Raw genomic sequence first — 24,398 nt, 5'->3', positions numbered from 1 at the left:
CAAAATGTCTTTATGACGGCTTGACATTAACCAAAAATTCATATTCTGACATAAATTTGTTATAACAGTATTACTGATTACATTAAAAAAATTATGTAGCTTTGTTATTAAAGCTTAAGTTTAATTATAAAGTTGTTATAACAAATAAAATGTGTCCAATAAAAGAATGGTGAACATTTAGACAATTAATAGTATCTGTAGTCTTCAATATTTAATTGAGTTTTCTAGAAAACATAAAAGTTGCAATGGCTTGTCCACATAAAATAAGCCTTCAGTCCATAGAGCTGCAGCCTGTTAGGATTCTGGATGGAGGCCAATCAATAAGTTGCCTTGGTTACCAGTTTGCTGCTAGTTAACCTCACGTTTCAATGATTTTCTGGTTATATGTGTCAACAGATGATCCTGTAGCTGTGAAGACAGAGCTAACTGATATAATCTAATCTTTCCCAACAAATAACAGAAGCACAGTAGGCGTCACACACTTCCTCATGTTGTACATTAAAATGTTACTGCTGAGCTGAAAAATAAATTTGTTTTCATGAACGACAAAACTACCATTGAGAATTTATTAAATATTTCGCTTTACTTTTCCAATGAATTTTCTGTTGAACTCTGAACACATTAGAGCAGAGGTTCCCAAACTGTGGGATACCCCCCGTGGGGGGGCGCCGTGCCATTGGAGGGGGGCGTGGGTAGCAGTATGGATGAAAAACAAAAAGGACACTGTGTGTGCTGGGATGGGCGGGGATGTTTGAATGGATGAAGGAGAACAACAGTGAGCCTCCAAGAACCCCTTCCCCCCCGCCGACACACATCGCATGACAGCGATGTCATACGATGCCCCCCCTCCCTGTAGTAATCTTTAGGAGGGGGGCAGAAAGTGTTCGGAAACCTTTGGGAAGGCTCAGGACGAAAAGTTTGGGAAGCACTGAGAGCATCAGTCCTTCAGGGTGCAGCGTTCCTATTCTCCTCTGTATGGCTGAAACTATGTGGAAACTATCAAACCTTTCAGTTTGTTAAACTCCCTGCACAGAAATATGATCGCATACAATTGTGTATTAGTTCAATAAAAAGGTGGACAATCAGGTGGAAATGAAAAAAAAACAAAGAAACAAAAAAACAGAAACTTGAGTAAAAATTCTCTACAAAAATAAGCTGAGGATCATTTTGATAATCAAGACCTGAAAAAAAATATTACAAATATATTTGAGATAAAATTCAACCAGCTGAGATCAGAGCATCAATCAGGAAGGAAACACTGCTTTAATACAAACTAAATGTAAAAAGTTAATTGTGAAGAAAGTTTGAAATAAGAAAAATCTCAGTCATATTTCCTACTTTATTTAAAAAGTACTTTAAAAAAACAATAATAAACATTCAAAATAAAACGTGTCACTGATATCAACCATTGATTTTTTTCTGCTCCTTCCTGTGGCTCCTCATGTGTCCATAACTGTGGGCCTCAATTTTGTGTGTTTGGGCCACAAATGCTGTTCTTCTATGGACAATAGACTGTTGTTCTGACAGTCAAAAAGGAGTCAAATATGTTTAAAGATCTGTCCCTCTTTTCTTAACTAAAATGTTACATCAATCACATGTCATTTTTAACCTTTTGTACACAGTTTTGGTAATATGTGAATGTAAGATACTTTTGAATGACACATACGCATGATACCCATTATCTGCCAGTTATGATGTAGACCTATCAGACCAAAAAATGTACATAAATCCTTAGCTTTCATTCAATGTAAATTTAACCCAAATCTGCATGTAGATCAACCTTCAGATGATGATTGAATCAACATTGATATCATGTCAGTTATGGTTGAAACTGAAGTTGTTTCAATGTCTCTGTCTGACATTGTTTCCATGTTGTTTCACTCATACTGTGCTATCTGGGTTTTCATTTCTTTGTTGATCCCAATACAAAAAGCTAGACAGCATGAATATTAAAATAAAAGGTGCAGTTGTTATAATTGTACAAAGAACATTATTAAAATCTTTATTAATCAAATAACGCATATTAGAAGAAATGTATAAAAAACATAAACCAATCAGTACATTATCCCAGTGATTCTCTGAGGTCTGAATATGTCAATTAAATCACAGTAAAGAGCCTGATGTGACACATCGAGTCCTAAAATTCTTTAGAAAACTTAAAGTAAAACATGAAACATGGAGTTAAAAAAGTAAAACACAAAAACAAACCGAGAATCAATGATGATGATGCAAAACTTCATTATTTAAAGATTTATATAATGACTATAAAAAGATTAAAATATGTAAAACCTTTTCTTTTATCAGATAAATGCTGGATGTTCCTGAAAACTGCTCTAAGATCAGAGTTTCTGTGGGACATCCAGTTCTAAACTGGTTAAACTGGTTTCTGTGATGGAAGCTGAAGTTTCTCTGCAGTTTCCAGTAAAGCATCTTTTTATCTGTGGAGCTTTGAGGAACATTTTTCTGTCAACAGAAGAAGAAGCAGAGAAAAGAGGCTTGAAGTGTCTTTCATGATTCAAAGCTGAACTGAAAATGATTCCCATGTTTCCATTCTCAGACCATTTCTGGTTCCAGGATGAAAATGAATCTGAGAGAAAAAAGATCAACTTTCCAGTTGAATCCAGTTCAGATCAAAACTCCATGAAGCCTCTAAATGGAGCTCAGTTTGAATCGGATCTTTATTGATCCAAAGAGACAAACAATATCAGACAGTAAATGACAGACATGAGAAAATGTTTATTTGGAAATCTTGGAGGTCAGAGGTCATCAGGATGATCCAGTCAGAGTCTCTTTAGACTCAAACTGCTGCAGCTTCAACCTCTGAGGATCAGCAGGACACAGAGACCGTTCTCTACTTTACAGAGATCAGAACCTGCAGAGAAGAAGGATGGAGAGATCAGATCAGTGAGTGTTTCCAGCCTCTCCAGCAGCAGTCAGTGACGCAGCACATCCAGTAGATGGTTTCCAGGCTGCAGTCAGACTGATCTCAGAGCTGTGACCAAGATGAACCTGATCAGTTGTTTCCTGTTGAACTGAGAGAACAAACAGATCTGAGATCAGATCTGCTGCCACAGTTTGATGAATGAGGACCACTGTCTCTAGACATGTTGGACGGCTGGACGCTGGAGTCCAGCTGGACTTCCTGGAGACATGGACACAGCAACAACACTCATCTTCACACCAACACAAACACAGGAACACAGCAAGCTGCTGCTCCACTGATTGGACACAGAGACAACAATCAGCCAACCAGGAAGCCTGAACCATTCTCCTCCCACTGAGAAGCTGCAGCTTTACTGGGAACACTGGAGCTTTGCTCTGATGCTAACTGGGTTTAGTTCAATATGCTGACAGCAGCTGGACTCACTACAAACATTCACTTACTGTAAAGTCTTTACAAGATCCTTCAGCTGCTGAACGTCTGAATCCTTCAGGTTGTTGTATCTCAGGTTCAGTTCTGTCAGATGGAGGCTGTTGGACTTCAGAGCTGAGGCCAGAAAATCACAGCTGATCTTTGACAAACTGCAGTCATTCAACCTGAATAAAGAATAAAAGATGAGCTGAAGCCAACAGGATGCAGGTGAACCAGTTAATCCAACAGAACCAGTTAAAGATTCTCATGAATATTAAAGCCAACAAGCTGCTGCTTCAATAAAGACCTGCTGACTTCAGAACCAGAACCAGAACCAGAACCTGGTACTGGGTCATGTTGTGTTGGAGGATTTTAGTCAGTAAAATCATTCCAGGTTCTGATAAAAGTGTTGAAGCATCAATCATTGATTATTGATTTGTTCCTGTCAGATTCCAGGTATTCACTTTTCTAGACTGGGTTGAATGACCTTTGACCTGCTTCCTATGAGGGGGATTTCTACAGACTGGGGGTCCGAATGCTGTCCTGTTCTGACCTCAGGTCAGCAGGTCCAACTCAGTTACACAGAGGGACTAAATTAAACTCTGGATCCAAGTCCAGGAACAAACTCAGAAAATATTTATTAGAACAGAAGATATGAACTTTGATTTATGATCAATTATAGATAATTATTCACAGAAATATCAATAATTATATAATTACATACTCCAATGTCTCCAGTCTGCAGCCTTCAGTCTGTAGAAAACCACAGAGCTCCTTCAGTCCAGAACCTTCCAGGTTGGTGAAGCTCAGCTCCAGTTTTGTCAGATGGGTCGGGTTGGACTTCAGAGCTGAGAACAGAGACGTCCAGCTGGTCTCTGACAAACTGCAGCTCTCCAACCTGAATAAAGAATAAAAGATCAGCTGAAGCCAACAGGAAGCAGTTAAAACTGAAATATGAACAGATAAATAATAAAAATGTAGAAAATTAATTTCCCTGAATGTAAAAGAAACATGATGAACTGAGTCTAACATCTGATCCAGTCAAACTGGTTTAAAGAGTCCAAACCAGCAGAACCAGAACATTTGATCAAAAAGAAACTCAAAGTTTTTCTAAAACTTTCTCAGGATCTTAAACTCAGTCGGATGTTTTTTCTCTCCATGTTTCCTTACAGGCTCAGTATCAGCTGACTGCTCTGTACCATCATTTATCATCAGACATTTTATGTCTCCAGTTTTTGTTCATTAATATATTAATGATGTTTTTCTTGCTGGTTGTATTTTAACTGCAGCTCATTGCTAAGTATGACAGATGTAAACGGTTTATTTCAATCCGTCTAATTCAGAGTTTTACAACATCCATTACAGCTCAGATTCTGAAAGTTGATCATTTTCTCATTTTGTGGTGATTCAGTTCCTGAACTATCATCTAGAAAATATTGATCCTTTTCTCTGTCAGATTGATTTGGGTCATTTAGTTCAAGTTCTGAATCCTTCATCAGAGACGCTGCAGAAATGGGAACATTATCATAAAGAACAACCTGATTGTGAAGATGAATCATTTTTAAATCTATTTTCCAGGTGAACCACATGAGAATGATTTCAGTAACTGCTGAAGCTTGTTGCACACAAAGCTTTACAAAGGTAAGATCTCATTTCCTGTCCTACAAAATAAGAGCTGAATCAAGATGTTTGAACTAAATGACTTTAACACCATAACCTTCACAGAGTCAGTATTTACTGCAGGACTGTTAATTAATGATCTTTATATTATTTCTGTCTCCTTAATGTCCAGGAACTCTGCCAGAAGACTGTGGTCATCCTGATAGCGTCTGACTGTCAGAACTAACTCAGATTTCCTCTGGAAGCTGCTCTCAGTGGTTTGGAGGACGACTGACTTGTAATTTGCTCCATCAGTGGAATTGACACTAAAATGGAAACTCATCACTTGCTTCCATGTTGTTTTGCTTCCTGCCAACATCAAACTCCTGCATGAGCTGCAGCTCCATATGAGCAGGCAGTCAAGTCCCCAGAAAGCTTCCCTGTTTCTAGGAACCATTTCATCCAGAGTTGGTCGACTTTCTCTGTCAGACTGTGAACCTTTAGTCTGAGCATGTGCAGAACCTCTCCTAACACACCTGGTCCAGATTTATGAGCTGCAGTCTCTGCTGGTTCTGATGTCTGGACCAGAAAACTCATGTCCTGAAGAACCTGCAGCCTGTTGAGCTCAGAGAAAAACTCAGGTCTGGATTTTTTCAGACGAAGCTGAAGTTGGTTTCTAATTGAAGCTTCTGATTCAGGAAATGGATAAAGGGCGATTCCACCTAATTATTCACTACAACCAGGATCTTTAATCTGCTAAACATTAAAACACCTGAACTCTTTAAATATGGACTGGATGATTATCAACTAATAGCAGAATATTTAAAACTAAATGTGGGATTAGTGGAACTTCAATAAAGGGAGATTTTAATTCTCTCTGTTTTTGATCTGTTTCACTTAACGGGGATTTCTACACACTGGGGGTCCGAATGCTGTCCTGTTCTGACCTCAGATCAGCAGGTCCAACTCAGTTACACAGAGGAACTAAATTAAACTCTGGATCCAAGTCCAGGAAAAAACTCAGAAAATATTTATTAGAACAGAAGATATGAACTTTGATTTATGATCAATTATAGATAATTATTCACAGAAATATCAATAATTATATAATTACATACTCCAATGTCTCCAGTCTGCAGCCTTCAGTCTGTAGAAAACCACAGAGCTCCTTCAGTCCAGAACCTTCCAGGTTGGTGAAGCTCAGCTCCAGTTTTGTCAGATGGGTCAGTTTGGACTTCAGAGCTGAGAACAGAGACGTCCAGCTGGTCTCTGACAAACTGCAGCTCTTCAATCTGAATAAAGAATAAAAGATGAGCTGAAGCCAACAGGAAGCAGTTAAAACTGAAATATGAACAAATAAATAATAAAATGTAGAAAATTAATTTCCCTGAATGTAAAAGAAACATGATGAACTGATTCTAACATCTGATCCAATCAAACTGGTTTAAAGAGTCCAAACCAGCAGAACCAGAACATTTGATCAAAAAAGATTAAAACTTGAACTAAATGACCCAAATCAATGGGTCAGTCTGACAGAGATGGACAGAGAAAGTTTCTCTGAGCTCAACAGGCTGCAGGTTCTTCAGGACATGAGTTTTCTGGTCCAGACATCAGAACCAGCAGAGACTGCAAAAAAGAAACTCAAAGTTTTTCTAAAAGTTTCTCAGGATCTTAAACTCAGTCGGATGTTTTTTCTCTCCATGTTTCCTTACAGGCTCAGTATCAGCTGACTGCTCTGTACCATCATTTATCATCAGATATTTTATGTCTCCAGTTTCTGTTCATTAATCTATTAATGATTTTTTTCTTGCTGGTTGTATTTTAACTGCAGCTCATTGCTAAGTATGACAGATGTAAACGGTTTATTTCAATCCGTCTAATTCAGAGTTTTACAACATCCATTACAGCTCAGATTCTGAAAGTTGATCATTTTCTCATTTTGTGGTGATTCAGTTCCTGAACTATCATCTAGAAAATATTGATCCTTTTCTCTGTCAGATTGATTTGGGTCATTTAGTTCAAGTTCTGAATCCTTCATCAGAGACGCTGCAGAAATGGGAACATTATCATAAAGAACAACCTGATTGTGAAGATGAATCATTTTTAAATCTATTTTCCAGGTGAACCACATGAGAATGATTTCAGTAACTGCTGAAGCTTGTTGCACACAAAGCTTTACAAAGGTAAGATCTCATTTCCTGTCCTACAAAATAAGAGCTGAATCAAGATGTTTGAACTAAATGACTTGAACACCATAACCTTCACATAGTCAGTATTTACTGCAGGACTGTTAATTAATGATCTTTATATTATTTCTGTCTCCTTAATGTCCAGGAACTCTGCCAGAAGACTGTGGTCATCCTGATAGCGTCTGACTGTCAGAACTAACTCAGATTTCCTCTGGAAGCTGCTCTCAGTGGTTTGGAGGACGACTGACTTGTAATTTGCTCCATCAGTGGAATTGACACTAAAATGGAAACTCATCACTTGCTTCCATGTTGTTTTGCTTCCTGCCAACATCAAACTCCTGCATGAGCTGCAGCTCCATATGAGCAGGCAGTCAAGTCCCCAGAAAGCTTCCCTGTTTCTACGAACCATTTAATCCAGAGTTGGTCGACTTTCTCTGTCAGACTGTGAACCTTTAGTCTGAGCATGTGCAGAACCTCTCCTAACACACCTGGTTCAGATTCATGAGCTGCAGTCTCTGCTGGTTCTGATGTCTGGACCAGAAAACTCATGTCCTGAAGAACCTGCAGCCTGTTGAGCTCAGAGAAAAACTCAGTGGTCTGGTTTTTTTCAGACGAAGCTGAAGTTGGTTTCTGATTGAAGCTTCTGATTCAGGAAATGGATAAAGGGCGATTCCACCTAAGTATCCATTTCAATCAGCATCTTTTATCTGCTCTAGTTAAACATTAAAACACCTGAACTCTTTAAACCTGGACTTAATGATTATCAACTAATAGCAGAATATTTAAAACTAAATGTGGGATTAGTGGAACTTCAATAAAGGGAAATTTTCATTCTCTCTGTTTTTGATCTGACCTTTGACCTGCTTCACATGAGGGGGATTTCCACAAACTGGGGGTCTGAATGCTGTCCTGTTCTGACCTCAGGTCAGCAGGTCCAACTCAGTTACACAGAGGAACTAAATTGAACTCTGGATCCAAGTCCAGGAACAAACTCAGAAAATGTTTATTAGAACAGAAGACTTTGATTATGATAAATTACATATAAGTATTCACAGAAATATCAATAATTATATAATTATAAACCTCAAATAGTTCAGTCTGCAGCCTCCAGTCTGTAGAAAACCACAGAGCTCCTTCAGTCCAGAACCTTCCAGGTTTGTTCTGCTCAGGAACAGTTCTATCAGATGGGTCGGGTTGAACTTCAGAGCTAAGAACAGAGACGTCCAGCTGGTCTCTGACAAACTGCAGCCATACAATCTGAATAAAGAATAAAAGTTGAGCTGAAGCCAACAGGATGCAGTTAAAACTGAAATATAAACAAATAAATAATAAAATGTAGAAAATTAATTTCCCTGAATGTAAAAGAAACATAATGAACTGATTCTAACATCTGATACAATCAAACTGGTTTAAAGAGTCCAAACCAGCAGAACCAGAACATTTTATCAAAAAGAAACTCAAAGTTTTTTATGAGCAGCAGCCTGGAGCTACAGGTCCTTCTCAAAAAATTAGCATATTGTGATAAAGTTCATTATTTTCCATAATGTAATGATAAAAATTAAACTGTCATATATTTTATATTCATTGCACACCAACTGAAATATTTCAGGTCTCTGATGATTTTGGCATACAGCTCATGAAAACCCAAAATCCCTGTCTCAAAAAATTAGCATATTTCATCCGACCAATAAAAGAAATGTGTTTTAATACCAAAAAAGTCAACCTTCAAATAATTATGTTCAGTTATGCACTCAATACTTGGTCAGGAATCCTTTTGCAGCCTTTAATATGGCGTGGCATGGAGGCAATCAGCCTGAGGCTCTGCTGAGGTGTTATGGAGGCCATGATGCTTCGATAGCCTTAAGCTCATCCAGAGTGTTGGGTCTTGGTCTCTCAACTTTCTCTTCACAATATCCCACAGATTCTCTATGGGGTTCAGGTCAGGAGAGTTGGCAGGCCAATTGAGCACAGTAATACCATGGTCGGTAATACCAGTGGTTTTGGCAGCACTGTGAGCAGGAGCCAGGTCGTGCTGAAAAATGAAATCTTCATCTCCATAAAGCTTTTCAGCAGATGGAAGCATGAAGTGCTCCAAAACCTCCTGATAGCTGCTGCATTGACCCTGCCCTTGATAAAACCCAGTGGACCAACACCAGCAGCTGACACGGCTCCCCAGACCATCACTGACTGTGGCTACTTGACACTGGACTTCTGGCATTTTGGCATTTCCTTCTCCCCAGTCTTCCTCCAGACTCTGGCGCCTTGATTTCCGAAAGACATGCAAAATTTGCTTTCATCCGAAAAAAGCACTTTGGACCACTGAGCAACAGTCCAATGCTGCTTCTCTGTAGCCCAGGTCAGGCGCTTCTGCTGCTGTTTCTGGTTCAAAAGTGGCTTGACCTTTAACCTGGGGAATGCAGCACCTGTAGCCCATTTCCTGCACACGCCTGTGCACGGTGCCTCTGGATGTTTCTACTCCAGACTCAGTCCACTGCTTCCGCAGGTCCCCCAAGGTCTGAAATTATCCCTTCTCCACCATCTTCCTCAGGGTCCGGTCACCTCTTCTCGTTGTGCAGCGTTTTCTGCCACACTTTTTCCTTCCCACTGAGGTGCCTTGATACAACACTCTGGAAACAGCCTATTTGTTCAGAAATGTCTTTCTGTGTCTCAGCCTCTTGCTTGAGGGTGTCAATGATGACCTTCTGGACAGCAGTCAGGTCAGCAGTCTGACCCATGATTGCGGTTTTGAGTAATGAACCAGGCTGGGAGTTTTTAAAAGCCTCAGGAATCTTGCAGGTGTTTAGAGTTACTTTGTTGATTCAGATGATGAGGTTCATTGCTCGTTCAGAGAACCTTTTCATGATATGCTAATTTTTTGAGACAGGAATTTTGGGTTTTCATGAGCTTTATGCCAAAATCATCAGTATTAAAACAATAAAAGGCCTGAAATATTTCAGTTGTTGTGCAATGAATATAAAATATATGACAGTTTAATTTTTATCATTACATTATGGAAAATAATGAACTTTATCACAATATGCTAATTTTTTGAGAAGGACCTATATTTCTGCTGGTTCCTGATCATCAGCTGGAGACCCGACTTGGTAACCGGATCAGAACCACTCAGTTTATTCATTAATGGCCTTGGGTTCTTCTTAAAGCTGCTGAAAGCCAATGGAGGCCATTATTTCCTAAGGAGACGTGACCTGATGAAGCTTCATCACAGAGACGAGGCTCCAACCGACTGACAGCTGTCAGACTGAAGAGGACGGTTCCTCTCTGACCCGGCCCAACAGAACCACAGCTTCAGGACAAAGTGAGGAACCTGCTGCTGCTGCAAACCTCACTGTCATTCAGTTCATCTAGATTTGATTTTCTACAATCAGTCACTTCTTAGATGTTTCATTAATGATGATTTGAACTGGTCAGTGTTTGTGGCTCGACTGGAGGAAAACATTTCATTCTGGATGTAAAGATGAGAATCAGAAATAAAACAATCTGAATCGTTGCAAACAAACTGAAACATCTCCATCATTAATTAACTTCATTTGAATTATTTTACTCATTTTGTTCATCAGTCAGAAACATTTTAAAAACTGAAAAAGTTCAATAATATAAAAGTCTGAAATAAGAAAATAATTCATTTATAAGGTAAAATGTTTTAGATTTTAATCTGACATTTAAAAAGGTTGTTTTAAAATATTACAATTAATTATTAATTAAACTAAGGACTAAAGTATCAATTAATGATTTTATTGTATAAATAGAGAAAACAAACCTCAGATTCTTCACTTTACTGACTGAACTCTCCAGGATCTCAGACACATTCTTCATATCAGATTCTCCACCTCCACTTATGTTGATCTGATTTATTTCCAGTTCAGTCAGATCTGGGTTGGACTTCAGAGCTGAGGCCACAACTTCACATTCAGCCCTTTGGATCTTACAGCCACCAAGTCTGTGATGAGAGAAGAAATAAATTCAGTTCTAATTAAATCAATCTGGATCATAAACAGACTAAAATATGATACCAGTGATGTCATCATGATGTCATCAACTGATCAGCATCTGATCTTCAGTTTACTGAGTTTGACCCGACAGAGAGTCTGAGCAGTTCCTGACTAAAGTCCAGTTTCTGGTTCTGGTTCTGGTCCAGGCTTCATGCTCTCAGACCTTCAGCTCAGTCAGATGTTGAAGATCTTCTATCATCTGTGAAGGAAAGCTCAGTTTCTCTGCAGCATCAGAGCCTCAAAGGAGCTGCAGCAGCTGATGAAGAGGCTGACTGAGCTGAATGCAGGAAACTACTGGAGATGATGGAGAGGAGGAGGAACTGCTCACAGCTCTGACTCACACTGACTTGGACTAGACTGTTTGGCTCCTTGAGATCTTCCACCAAGCAGGAAGTGAGTTATAAATGAAGTGAGCAGAGCAGGAAGTCCAGCCTGCTGTGGACCTCTGGCATCTCTGGGTTTGTTTAGCCCATATCTGCTGCTGCAGCATCTAGAATCCTCCTCATCATTAATAATAGTAGTATATTCTATAGAAACGTGGCTCCCAGCAGCAGCTTATTAAATGCTGCCACAGAGGAAACTGGGAGCAGACCAGACACATGATGCTCCCAGTTGTGTCTCCGTTCATCTGCTGGATTTGATGCTTTAACAAAGTAGAAAGTGGACAGCTGTCAACCTGCTTCAGCTAAAAGCTTCAGATTGTTCTGGTCGTCCAGCAGAGCAGCAGCAGAACCGGTCCTGCTGCTCCTTCAGGTCTGGACCGTCCTCTGTTGACCTGAGAGGAACTAGGACAAACTGGTTAGAAGAGGGACACATGTCTCTGCAGTGGTCTGTCCATCGTCTCAGAGGAACAAAGGTTTGGATGTCAGAAGAAATTGTTGCTAAACTCCTCAAGAGCTGAAGAGCAAAACCCCTGGAGGAGACGGAGCGTTTGGGTCCAGCAGCATCTTCATGGTGAAGCAGTGAAAGTTCTCCAGGAACTAAAGAGGCTGGGATGTCTAAAGAGTTGAAGCTCATGTCTCTCAGGTCTTCATGGAGGACCAGCTAACAGCTTCAACAAAGGCTGCAGATGAAGTGATGATGAGGAAAATGGTTCCAGCTCTGGAAGCAGAGTTCTCAGAGCTTTGGGAGGATCTGACAGAAACTAGGACTTTTTCTGGAACCAGACAACAATCACCACATTTTGGTCTCAGTTACAAACTCAGAGGAAACTAGTGGGAGGAGGAAGAGGTGAGGATGATGACGGAATGAAGAAGATCAACGCTGTTCACAAAGTTTATAATTAATGCAGTGGTTTATTTTAATGGTTCAACTTTTCATTAAAACTAAACAATTATTTTATAAAAACAGTCAAAGATCCTAAAAGGTGAATTATGGAGCAGCAGCTCAATGAGTGAAGAGGAGTTTAAAGTTTAAAAAGTCTCTCTGGCTGATTGGATCTTAGAGAAAATAGACATTTTCTAGAGTTCATGGTTTTCTATTCATTTCAACCTGAAAACTGATAAAAAGTTAAATATTTTTAAATGATCAAAATGTCTAAAAACCAGAAGCTGCAGCTGTCCTGGATGAACTGAATGTTTAGATGTTTGAATGGCTGAAATCATCCAGAGGATGAAGGAAGTAGTTAAAGGCCAAAAACATCCAGAATCAACTTGAAGAAAGAAGAAGAAACAGGAGGACAATAGTGCTGAATCAGCATTCACACAATGAAAACATCTGGACTCACCGAGCCTTTCTGCAGTTCCTCACAGCTGGAACCAGTCTCTGTCGTCCTGATTCTGATGTGTTGTACTTCTCCAGGTCCAACTCATCCAGAACCTCTGACATCTGCAGCATGAAGGCCAGAGCTGAACAGTCAGTCACTGAGAGCTGCTTCCCTGAATCCAGCAGCCGTTGGATCTCCTGATAAAATGAGACGCCGTTCATCTCCACCAGACAGTAGAAGATGTTGATGCTTCTGTCAGAAGAGATTCTATTAGTGTTCATCTCCTTCAGGATGGTGATGATTCTCTGGATGGTTTCTGGACGGTTCTCTGTCTGACCCAGCAGATCTTCTAAGAGTCTCTGGTTGGACTCCACAGTGAGACCATGAAGGAAGCGGACAAACAGGTCCAAGTGGCCATTTTTACTGCTGAGGGATTTCTCCATGACTTTCTTCATGAACTCATCTAGAGATGTTTCATTGTATTCTTCTCCCAGGAACGTCTTGATCACCTCTGACCTCCTGCTGGTGAAGCAGTGGAGCATGTAGACTGCAGCCAGAAACTCCTGGATGCTCAGATGAACAAAGGAATAGACGGAGATGTTGTGCGTTCCTCTCTCCTTTTTAAACATCTGAGTGAAAACTCCTGAGAACAACGCAGCGTCTTCGATGTTGATGCCGCACTTATCAAGATCTTTGTCATAGAAAGTCAGGTTTCCCTCCAGCAGCTGATCTAAAGCCAGTCTTCCTAGAGACTCAATCAACTTCTTGTTCTCTGGACTCCAGATAGATTTTGTCTTCCGTCGTCCATCATACTTTTCCTCCTTGATTGTGAGCTGAACCTCCAGGAACTCTATGTACATCTCAGTCAGGGTCTTGGGCAGCTCTCCTCCCTCTCTGGTCTTCATCATTTCCTCCAGAACTTTAGCAGTGATCCAGCAGAAAACTGGGATGTGACACATGATGTGGAGACTTTTTGATTTCTGGATGTGGGAGATGATCCTGTTGGCCTTCTCCTCATCATCTCTGAATCTCTTCCTGAAGTATTCCTCCTTCTGGGGGTCAGTGAACCCTCTGACCTCTGTTACCATGCCAACACAATAAGCTGGGATCTGATTGGCTGCTGCAGGTCTTGTGGTTATCCAGAGGAGAGCAGAGGGAAGCAGTTCCCCCCTGATGAGGTTTGTCAGCAGAACATCCAGAGAGCTGGACTTTTCAGGGTCAGTTAATGGTTTAGTGTTGTGGAAATCCAGATCAAGTCGACTTTCATCCAGACCATCAAAGATGAACAGAACCTGAAACGCTTCAAAGTTGCTGATTCCTTTGGTTTTAGTGAAGCGCTCATGAATCAGTTCCACCAAACTGAACTTTTCTTCTTTCAGTACATTCAGCTCTCTGAAAGTGAATGGAAATATAAACTGGATGTTCTGGTTGGTTCCTCCTTCAGCCCAGTCCAGAGTGAACTTCTGTGTTAACAGTGTTTTCCCAATGCCAGCCACTCCCATGGTCATCACTGTTCTGATTGGTTGATCACTTCCAGGTGGGGCTTTAAAGATGTCTTCTCTTCTGATTGTTTCTTGTTTCCTGGATGCTGTTTCAATCCGTCTGACCTCATGTTCCTGGTTGACCTCTCTAGTTAACCCCTCTGTAATGTGGAGCTCTGTGTAGATCTGGTTCAGGGAGGTTTGATTTCCATGTTCAGCGACGCCTTCAGAGAGACTCTGGAACTTCTTCTTCAGAAACGTTTTAAGGTCACTCTGACACCGAACATCAAAATCTGAAGAAAAAGAGACAAAGACAAAACAGGAGAGACTTTAGCTAAACATAAGGAATAAAATTATTTTTGATATTCTCTGAGGAGGTTTGAATATAAACTTTAACGAAGGAAAAAAAAAAGTTTTTTAATAGCATTTCATAATATTTTCTCATCTAAACAAGTAAATCATTCCAACTTCAGTCCTTGAGGAGGGAGAAATTTTGAGATTTAATTTGTAATTCTGTGAAAACTCAGGCTTGAGCTCAGTGAGGCAAAAGGTAAAAAAACAAAGTAAATAAATGAACAAAAAGTTCAAACCTGATAAAAAACTCTGTTAGGTAACAAAAAATGCACAGAGATAATTAGAATCAGTTTTGCTCATTAAAACTCTTTCATGTTTTTCTCTGGTTGAAGGTTTCAGACATGTTTCCCACAGAGCGACCTCTGACCTTTGAGTTTTACCAAACTGTTTAATTTGAAATTGCATTCCCAATCAAAATGAGTCTAGTGAACTATCAGATTTGAAAAAAAGCATCAAGATCAAAGTTTTACTAATCTTCTATTGTACCTAAAGCTGAAGAGATTCTCAGTAGCTCAAACTCATCCTCTGATTTTCTATGTAAAAGTTTTGGCTTTGAATTTATTAATCGTCTGTCCTGAACTAAACTTGTTGAGACCTCAGACCACCTTTCTATGATTGTATAAATGCTCAGGCCTTTAGGGAAGATTTACATCAGTGGTTATATAAATATATTCCATGTTCCAGTTTTTAGTTTGTCGCTCTGAAGATCAGGAAGCAACAAAAAGAGAAACGATGCAGCTGAGTCAGAGTTCAGTCAGAGCTGCTCTTTGCACCAACATGTGAAAGACAAAAGTAAATAATATTAGCTTGGTGTTGTGTGAATTTGGATTTAAAATAAATAAAGTTCATGCATGGCTCCTGGTTTACATCTTTGACTGCATTTCCTACATTCAGAAGGGGTTGATATTTAAGAAAATAGAAACCAAATTGTATTTATATTTATAGTGGGCTACTCTCAGCATGTATTTGAACTCCAATCTTTTATTTACTTAAGCGCAGCTCAGTTTTTAACAAATCAGCTCATCTGAGTCTTTGTCATCATGTTTGGCTCAGCAATTAATTTCTCCAAGAAAAAATGTAATATCTGGGTTTATTTGAGTCCATCTGAACCAGAACCAGGAGGTTCTCCATCACTGCAAACATCAGAGGAAAATTGGCCTCAGATACTTCAAAACATTTATTTTTAAATGTAGAGAAAATGTTTGATCATTTAAAAAATGTACAGAAGCATTTATTTTATCACCATTGGCTTCACAAATTGCTCTAAACTTTTTTGTTGATCATTATTCAGTGTCAAAAAATATAATCCATATTTACCCATCAATTTCTAAAATTTAACAAATTATAATGACATATTCAGTCTTAAATTCAATTCAAGTTTCATTTAGTTTAATTGTCAACAAGCTGAACTGAGAATCCATATTGTGTCATCACACATCAACCTTTTCTGTGTGGCGACACATTTTGAATTCAGAAAATATTTGAAAAGATCAGATTTAATTGTTATTTAAAGTTGAATAAAAGACAGTAGAGGCTGTAAAAGCAGCTTTAATGAACTGTGTGTCTCACCTTTAACAGGAGACAAAGAGGACAAACCCAGCTGATTGGACAGAGTGGGATCTCTGTGGTGAAGACGTTTGATCATCAATCTGCAGGCTTCCTTTCCTTTCTTCATCACTGCATCGATGGTGGTGCGGACCTTGTCTTCTCTGGTTTGGTTCTTCTGAAGTATACCCTCCGTCTCTGAAAGCGTGATGACCCCATCTGATAGAAGGTCATCAAGGAGCCGCTTCAGGATTTCCTCAGAAACTCTCTCCACAAACTCACTGCGAACCTTGAAAAGTTTTTCCTCTGCAGGAAGAAATCAGAAACATAATTAATTCAAACTGATGTCTGAGAGAAAAACGTGATGAAGATCAACTATTCATGTTGCTCCATCCAGAGATTCAGAGTCTGTTGATCAGCTCCTCAGAACTAAACCTGTTGTTGTGTTTCTGCCTCATATCTGAGTGACGACCACTGATTCTGTCTACATGAGACCAAATGAAGCTTCTGGTTCATCACTTTCTATCCTCACTGCAGGAAGAACAATAAAAGAAACACCTTCTAAATATGGAGCTGCACTATTTTAGAAAACAAGAAATTATGATATTATTGGTGAATATTGTGATGAAAATATTGACTGATTAACATTTTCATCTCTTTTCTTTCTTCATCTCCATCTCTAAGCTTTAGCATCTCTGTCACCAAGTGTTGGAATAAAAGACACAGCAAGTCTGAGATAATAAATTAGTAATAAATGATGTGATTCCTGGATAAATTAATTAGTCTATATAGTAAATATTCCTGAAGTATCAGAGCTGCTGGCCTGTTCTTCACATTGGTTCCTTTTAGTTTCCATCTAGTTCAGTTTTTATCTTCAGGTTTCACAGAAACTCACAATGTTTCCACCAGAGCTTCACTGAACAGGAAGCATGAAAACAATAAACACACTGAGGCTGAGCTTCATCACATGGCAGCAACACAGGCTGTGATTGGTCAGTTTGTTCCTTTAAGTTTCTTCAGTTCTGCTTCTCATCACTTACCGAAATCCACTTCCTGCTGCTGCGCCATCTTTTACCTGGAAAACATGAAGATTCATTATATTTCAAACTTTATTTCATGAATAGTTTATTTTATACAGTTGGAATGGAAACTATAAATACCCTAAAAGTACTTATTTAAAACACACAAGCACAGACCCCTCCAGAAAAACATTCTGTATTTATGTAATCATGAAAGCTACAATGTCAGATCATACTATTAAAACCATCAGTGATATAAAAATACATTTATCACATCTTTCTTTACAATAAATAACGTTCCTGACTGTTAGTCTGACTACCTTCAGGCTGAAATGTAAACATCTTCACCTCTCGCTTTTTGCCATCTGACTGTAATGTGTTGCTCCTGCCACCAGGTGGCAGCATCAGCTGCAGAAAGCTCCTCCGGAAACAGTTTTCTGCTATTCTGGGTTGAAAAGCCCAACTTCGGTTCCCAGATGGCAAAACAACAACTTAACACGTTTGCTGCAGTTTTACTTGGAAACTAAAAGACTCACTGCAGCCATTTGGGTCAAAGGTCAAAATCCTGCCACCAACCCAAAGAGGAAAAGCTGCAGTGATTCTAAAGAGACTCAGTTCATTTATATTATATGAACAAACACAGACTGAACCAAAAATAGATAAAGATTTAACAACAAGTAGATTTCTTTACTTCACCAGGAACTTTGATTTGTTTCATTTAAAACAAGTTCAGACTAAAGGAGAAAATGAAGGCTGGAAATATCAGTGAAAGATTTCAGGGATTAAAATATAAAACACAAACAGACTTACTATTAAGAGTAAATTATTACTGTGATCGAACCAATAATTAAGCAGATATTTGCTAAATTATTTAAAAAACAGACTCAGAAACAGAACGACGGTCGGAGTGGAGGAAGGTTTTCTTGGTATTAAAGAAGCTTAAACATCTGAGCTTTCACAAACAAATCTAAGATTTTTAGTTCAGTTTTTACTTGTAAGGTCAAAATGTCAAAAAATGTAAAGAAATAAAATATGAAACATTTGATCCAAAATGGCCGACTTCCTGCTGGATGTGTAAATCGGGTCCAATAGTTTTTATTGGTTCTGATGGTTTGATGTTTTAACTCAGTCCAGGTCTAAATAACAGCTGTGGATGGTTTTAAATACTCTAGGGGACGCTGTGTTGTTATGTCACCATAATCACTTATTATTGATCAATAATTGATTGAAATGTGATCAGTTGTCCTCTGTCACCACTGACTGATTCCATCTGGATTTTCTACTGATAAAAGCCCAGAGAAATCCTCTCAGATCAATAAATTATTTACTTCATATTGAAACATTTTCCATCCACCAACCAGAACCCAGATATCTCAGCCGGGCCACAAACACTCAGAACCTACTGGTACCAGTTTGACTAAACTATGAAACTGGGAGCAAACAGCTGGTTGTCTGGGTTACAGATGAAAACTCAGAGAAAATCAGAGTTTCTGGTTGAAATCAGGAGCTGCAGCTCTGAACCAGAACCAGAACCAGAACCAGGCCCAGGCCCAGTTCTGGTTCTGTCCAGCAGCTCAAAGAGAGAAAACCAGTCAGGACTGGAAACCAGTAGAAAGTGGAGTTAAAATTCACCTGATCAGATATTTGCTTCTCCTTCTGTTACACAAACCGAGTCGGAGCCAAACTGGAGAACTGGACCTGATCCTCCAGAATCTGAACCGGACCCAGCTGAGGCTCCGCCCCCTCTGACAGCAGAGGTGTGTTCACCTGTTGAAATGACAGGAATCCTGTCTGATCATTGATACCTGGAAATTAATGTTTAAAACAATAAATTCACATTTTAGTTTAAATGTTCTTATGTTTTAAATATATTTAGTATTTTTTATCAATATTTTATTAAATTATTGGAGATTTTCAGTTTTATCTATAAAAAACTTTAACAACCAGCAAATTTCTGCTCAGAAACACAAGAGCAATAAAACTAATAATATTTTCTGCTTGTTCTAATCTGAGCCAACAGAACCAAGAACCTTGAAATGTTGAAGTTTCTCCACATGTTGACACGACCATCTGATATGTTCATGTTATCAAATACAGATTTTATGAATTTATTTAATCTTGTTTAATGTTGAACTGAAGGAAACTTTGATTCTCACCTGAACCTCTTTCATTCCTGACCATAATGTTCTTTAAGCTTTGGGCTCTTTTAGCCTGGAGGCTTTAAGTTGTTTAACTGGTTTGTCTCAAACGTTTCCAATGAAAAAGTTAAAAACATGCTGAGTTACAAACTGGTTTTAATCACTGAAGGTGTTTACTGTGAGATGTTTATGTTTCTGCTGTGCAGGAATGTTTCCTCATTCTTCAGTTTGGGTCGAGGTTCATCTGTCACACAGACGGCCTCACATTTAACTCTATCTCTAAAATATGAAATTTTAGAGATTGACTTGCTCTCTACTGGTTCTGGTTCAGATCAGGACAGATTGGTCAGATTGAACTCGACAGCTGATGGTTTTCCAGCCTGTCGGCTCTGCAGCCTTAAGAAAACAAACTTCATGATAATAGAAAAAGTTTCATCTTTCAGTCTAACAGAGACGCGTCTCTGTCACCAGTTTGAACCAGTTCAACCAGTTTGAACATTTATTTATAACCTGAGAAGCAAACAGGGGAAAGTCTTCATTACTGCAGATTAGTACAAAAATTAAGGGTAAAAAATAATAATGAAGTATAACATCTAAAAATGAAACATTACTGTGTATAAGTTATAGTTTTCTTTCCCTCCAAAGATTCGATGTTGGAGTAAAAACGTCTTTTGACTGTGATCACCTTTACAGGAACATTATTATCTCCTCTGCATGTCCACTGGATTTATTAATATAAATAAATGATCTGGACAGAAGAAAAAGACCCAGAAAGGAGGAAATACTTTTTATCATCCAGTAACTTCTAGACCAGTTAACTAGCTAACTGCTAACGCAGCCTTCTGCCCCCTAGTGGACTCCATGTGTAACATAGTAAAGCCAGAGCTGATATGGGAATAGTACTTCCTTTAGATTCTTTCAAAGTAAAACACAAGGAACGAAATTCCCCTGTAAGTACATTTAGTTCGGTGGTTTATTATTCCATCAGAAAGCATAAGTGCGTAATTTTCTTGGGATGTGATATAAATTATATAATTGGGCTCTGATTATCATAATTATTCTGTTTTACAGAAAAAATAAACATTTTAAAAATATTCTCCTGTCCCTAAACATGAAGCTCAGCATATTGGTGTACAAATCAGTTATTTATTTAATTTATTATATTGATGTGTTATCTGTATGTAAATAACACATCTATATATTAAATCAGCTGTCAGTCCATTCGACCAGTGTTTCCCAACTTTGGTTCTCAAGGCAAACTGCCCTGCATGTTTTAGGTATTTCCTTGCTTCAGTCCAACTGATTTCAATTGATGACTGATTAACAGGCCACTGTTGAACTGAAATCAGATAAATCAGGCACATTAAAGCAGGGAAACCTCTAAAACATGTAGCACAGTGTGCCTGATCACAATAATATTAATATTTATAATGAGAAACATAGAAACTTGATCAACTTAGCCTCTTCCACACATGAGAACCAAAATTTGGGTCCTCATAACAGAAGTCAGAAACCAGCTGAAGCTCTAGAAATTCACTTCTATATTCAGAGCGGGATATTTCCTCCCTCTGGTGGCCATAGAGGGAACTACAGTCCTGATAATCCATCCATCCATCCATCCATCCATCCATCCATCCATCCATCCATCCATGTCCCTAGTGGTCAGGATGGTTGCTGGTGCCCATCTCCAGCTAATGTTCCGGAGAGAGTGGAGCTTAGAGAAAAAACTAACAGTCTTCCTGAATCATATCTACTGTTTTCTGATTCATATATTATTCTGACATATTTTAATTCACTGACTGATGTTATATATCTAATGAAAACAGTTTTGAATGATAAAATATAGCTGCTGTGTTAAACTCTTTAACGTTTTTTCTGATCAGACTGAATAAAATCCTGCAACAACTCTTATGTTTGTCAAATTATCTGACTTGATAAAAGCGAAAATTAAAACAGAGATAAAAATTCATTCAGTTAAAAAAATTCCATGATGAATGTCTGTAGAATACATTGCTCACATAAGTTTCAAACATATATTTCCTTGATTTAATGTTTGCTTCTTTTGGTATTGGCTTTTTGGCGTACACTGAAAGTAAAATAAGGTTCTTTATGTGTTACGGTGTTTCAGGTACTCAATGAAAGTAGTGAAGGCTGCTGCTCAGGTGTTGAATACACTGTGGCAATACAGAGAGCTGAGGAGTCTCTATAAACAGGTGGGTGGAATATTTAACAAAGGTTCCTGTTAACAAGGCCTGTCACGATAACAAATTTTGCTGAGCGATTAATCATCTAAAAAATTATTGCGATAAATGATAATATTGTTTCAAGACTTTTTGACACCGATTTAATGGAAATGATTAATAATGCATGCAATTTCCTGCCATAGATATATACACTTTATTTTTCAAAAGAACACGCAACACTGGAACTGAAACTAAATAAACAAAACAACTAAAAACAAAAATAAAATGGATTCTCAGTCTCCATTAACAAAAAACGTACTTGAATAAAAACTAAACAGCATAAAGCCAAAGTGGAAATGAATACTGCATTCAACCAAAAGAGTGCAGATTATGAAGTCTGTATACTATATTGCCCTTCAGTAATCACTAGATTTAAATAGAGAAGACGGGCGGAGCGGCAAGAAGACGCAGGGGGAACCGTATCTGATGGGGAAACGCGGATTGACGTGGGAACGAGAGAGCAGACCAGAGCCAGACAGCCGAGCAACTGATCCCGCCTGTACATACTGCTGTAAACACCGTCCTATCTGAGCTCTGAACAAGAAACATGCAGAGGTAATAAAACGAAATAACACGGAGACCTTAAGGGACACGGTCATATTTTTCTAAAAGCAACAACTTTGAACCTGACCAGTCAGCTGAACCAGAACTCTGACACCAAAGCTGCGCTACTGTTAAGCCATGAGGCTTGTTGTGTTTCATCATGCTTCGGAAGTAAAAAAAACCCCTAACCACAGTGGCGGAGCTAGACTTTTAAAGTTGGGGGGGCCAAAAGGGGTGGGGGGGGCAAAATTTTAAATGTGTGTGTGCACATCATATATATATATATATATATATATATATATATAATGTAAAAAAATAACCAAACTAAATAATAAGCCCCTCTGTCATTTGACACGTTATAATTAACACCTTTGACTGGCGCACATGGAGACATGATAGACTTTACGCAAAGAGTTCATGACAGAGGCAACTAAAATCAATCAAATAAAAGATCCTTTCTGAATATCATCTCATGGACACTGAACTAAATGCGTCTTTCTCACCGGGAGCTGACAGCGTGTTGAAGAGTTATGGACACCTTGGTTAGGAAGCTCTGTTTTGAAAGGTAATTTGACAGCTAAAAATAGTTCGGGTCGGACCAGAACTATTTGCCCGATGGAGGCTCGGGCTTCTAATGAGTTTACATTTAATGAATTTGGAGCACACAGAGAAAAACTAACGAGAATGTGATCTACTTATTGTAGTTTAAGTAGAGGAATAACAGCTGACTGTTGAGAGAGGAAAGAAATTAAAGTGCAGATCCGTTAGGCAGAAACAAGCGCAGAGCGCTGGGCAATAAATGCTCCACCGTTACGCTCCAACTAATCACACATGAGATGACAAACGCCAAATATACAATATTTAGTTACACTGCTTACGTTAATTGTGTTTTAAAAACAAAACCAGTAAAAACTTAACTGAGTTAATATGTCAGATTCCCTCCTCACCTCGTCTTGATAAGAACAGAGAGCAGTTCGCTGGTTTCTGTCCAGACTGTGATCAAGCGCAGCTGACCACTTGGTGCTCAGACAGTTTCAACTTTACGCACAGAGAACATCGTGGAGCTCATTATTAATCATGCTAAGAACAATATCTGTCAGAGAATCATCTCTGATCTGGACGCTTTAACGGACCAGAGGCTTTGGAGCGTCCAGCAGCTGATCCGCTTCTGCTGGTTTTTCTCCCGCTGAGGGATCAGGAAACGATCAGAGTTCTGTCGTCTTCTAATCACATTTCGTGAAATGTTACCTGATTTCAAAAACGTTCTCGCAGAGAAATAATAAATGTTTAATTTGATGACTACAAATTGGAAATAAAATTATTTTTTTCTTTGACGGACAATGAAAAAACTCTAGCGCCACCTCTGTTCCGAACTATGAACATTGTTGGCTTTGGTTTTTTCTCTTTTTTGCGGAGGATCAATAAACAACTTATTGGTGTTTTACCATCACCACCAGGTATGAAGTGCTTTAGCCTTTGAGTTGCACCACAACGCAGCAACTGAAACATCCAGGAGAAGAATATCAGCTTGTTTTTATGAGTATAAAGGAGGCTGGTATCGCGCCTGATAAAAATCTATTTATGTCATCACATGGACTTATATAAAGTTTTATACATTTTCTTTTCATAAATTTATTATTGTTTTTCTTTTTAGATATTAGATTGACTTAGAATGATTCCAAATAATGTACAGGAATAACCTGGTGCTGTTACATGTCAATCATCAGGGGGGCCACTGGGGAGGCCAATCAGATGACAGGGGGGCACTGCCCCCCCCCCCCCTCTGGCTCCGCCACTGCCTAACCATAGTCTCCCTCTTTAATCTCTGACACTAACGACAATAAACACACATAATATACTTGAAAATAAGGTAAAAATATTGAATGTTTAGATACTTAAATAGCACATTTTTCTCAACAGTATCAGAGAATATTGCCTAATAGCATTGGCTAAAGTTAATATCAGCCACAAAGTTTAGGAAAGTAAAACTCACCTTCGTGTCAGTGAATGTATAACGAGGCGTACATCTTAAAACCTTTCTCCATCTTACTTGTTGGGGCTTCGGATAGATGTACATAGGTTGATCAAGCCCTGCAAGTACCTAGTGTAAAATGCCATTCCGCTTTTCCCCGAACGCGGAAACCGAGTTGCAAAGACATATGTCTATGTGTAAAGAGCCCATTTAATTATGACGTCGCACCCTTTCGGAAGATGACGTAA

General features: G+C 38.8%; 1 protein-coding gene across 4 annotated transcripts; it reads right to left on the bottom strand.

Moving 5' to 3' along the window:
* Positions 1-1,319: 1,319 nt before the first annotated feature.
* On the bottom strand, positions 1,320-24,398 carry LOC108166123 (NLR family CARD domain-containing protein 3-like). 4 transcript variants are annotated; one of them, XM_081597561.1, is made up of 11 exons: positions 24,172-24,398; positions 18,887-19,059; positions 17,276-17,310; positions 16,260-16,541; positions 12,877-14,629; positions 10,919-11,098; positions 8,224-8,397; positions 6,070-6,243; positions 4,077-4,250; positions 3,385-3,537; positions 1,320-2,872 (listed from the first exon to the last, which is right to left on the bottom strand). In XM_081597561.1, the coding sequence occupies exons 3-11, from the start codon at positions 17,301-17,303 to the stop codon at positions 2,866-2,868; spliced, it is 2,925 nt and encodes a 974-aa protein (XP_081453687.1). In that variant the 5' UTR covers positions 17,304-17,310; positions 18,887-19,059; positions 24,172-24,398; the 3' UTR covers positions 1,320-2,865. The 4 variants fall into 4 exon arrangements, with proteins under 4 accessions (XP_081453687.1, XP_081453684.1, XP_081453693.1 ...); XM_081597558.1 differs by having other exon boundaries at positions 18,887-19,021; XM_081597567.1 differs by lacking the exon at positions 8,224-8,397 and having other exon boundaries at positions 18,887-19,021.

Source organism: Poecilia reticulata, chromosome 2 (assembly GCF_904066995.2).
Source record: "Poecilia reticulata chromosome 2, P_reticulata-male-v2, whole genome shotgun sequence".
Taxonomy (NCBI): Eukaryota; Metazoa; Chordata; class Actinopteri; order Cyprinodontiformes; family Poeciliidae; genus Poecilia; species Poecilia reticulata.
Note: the sequence above shows the minus strand (reverse complement) of the source record. Positions and strands in the feature narration are given on the sequence as shown.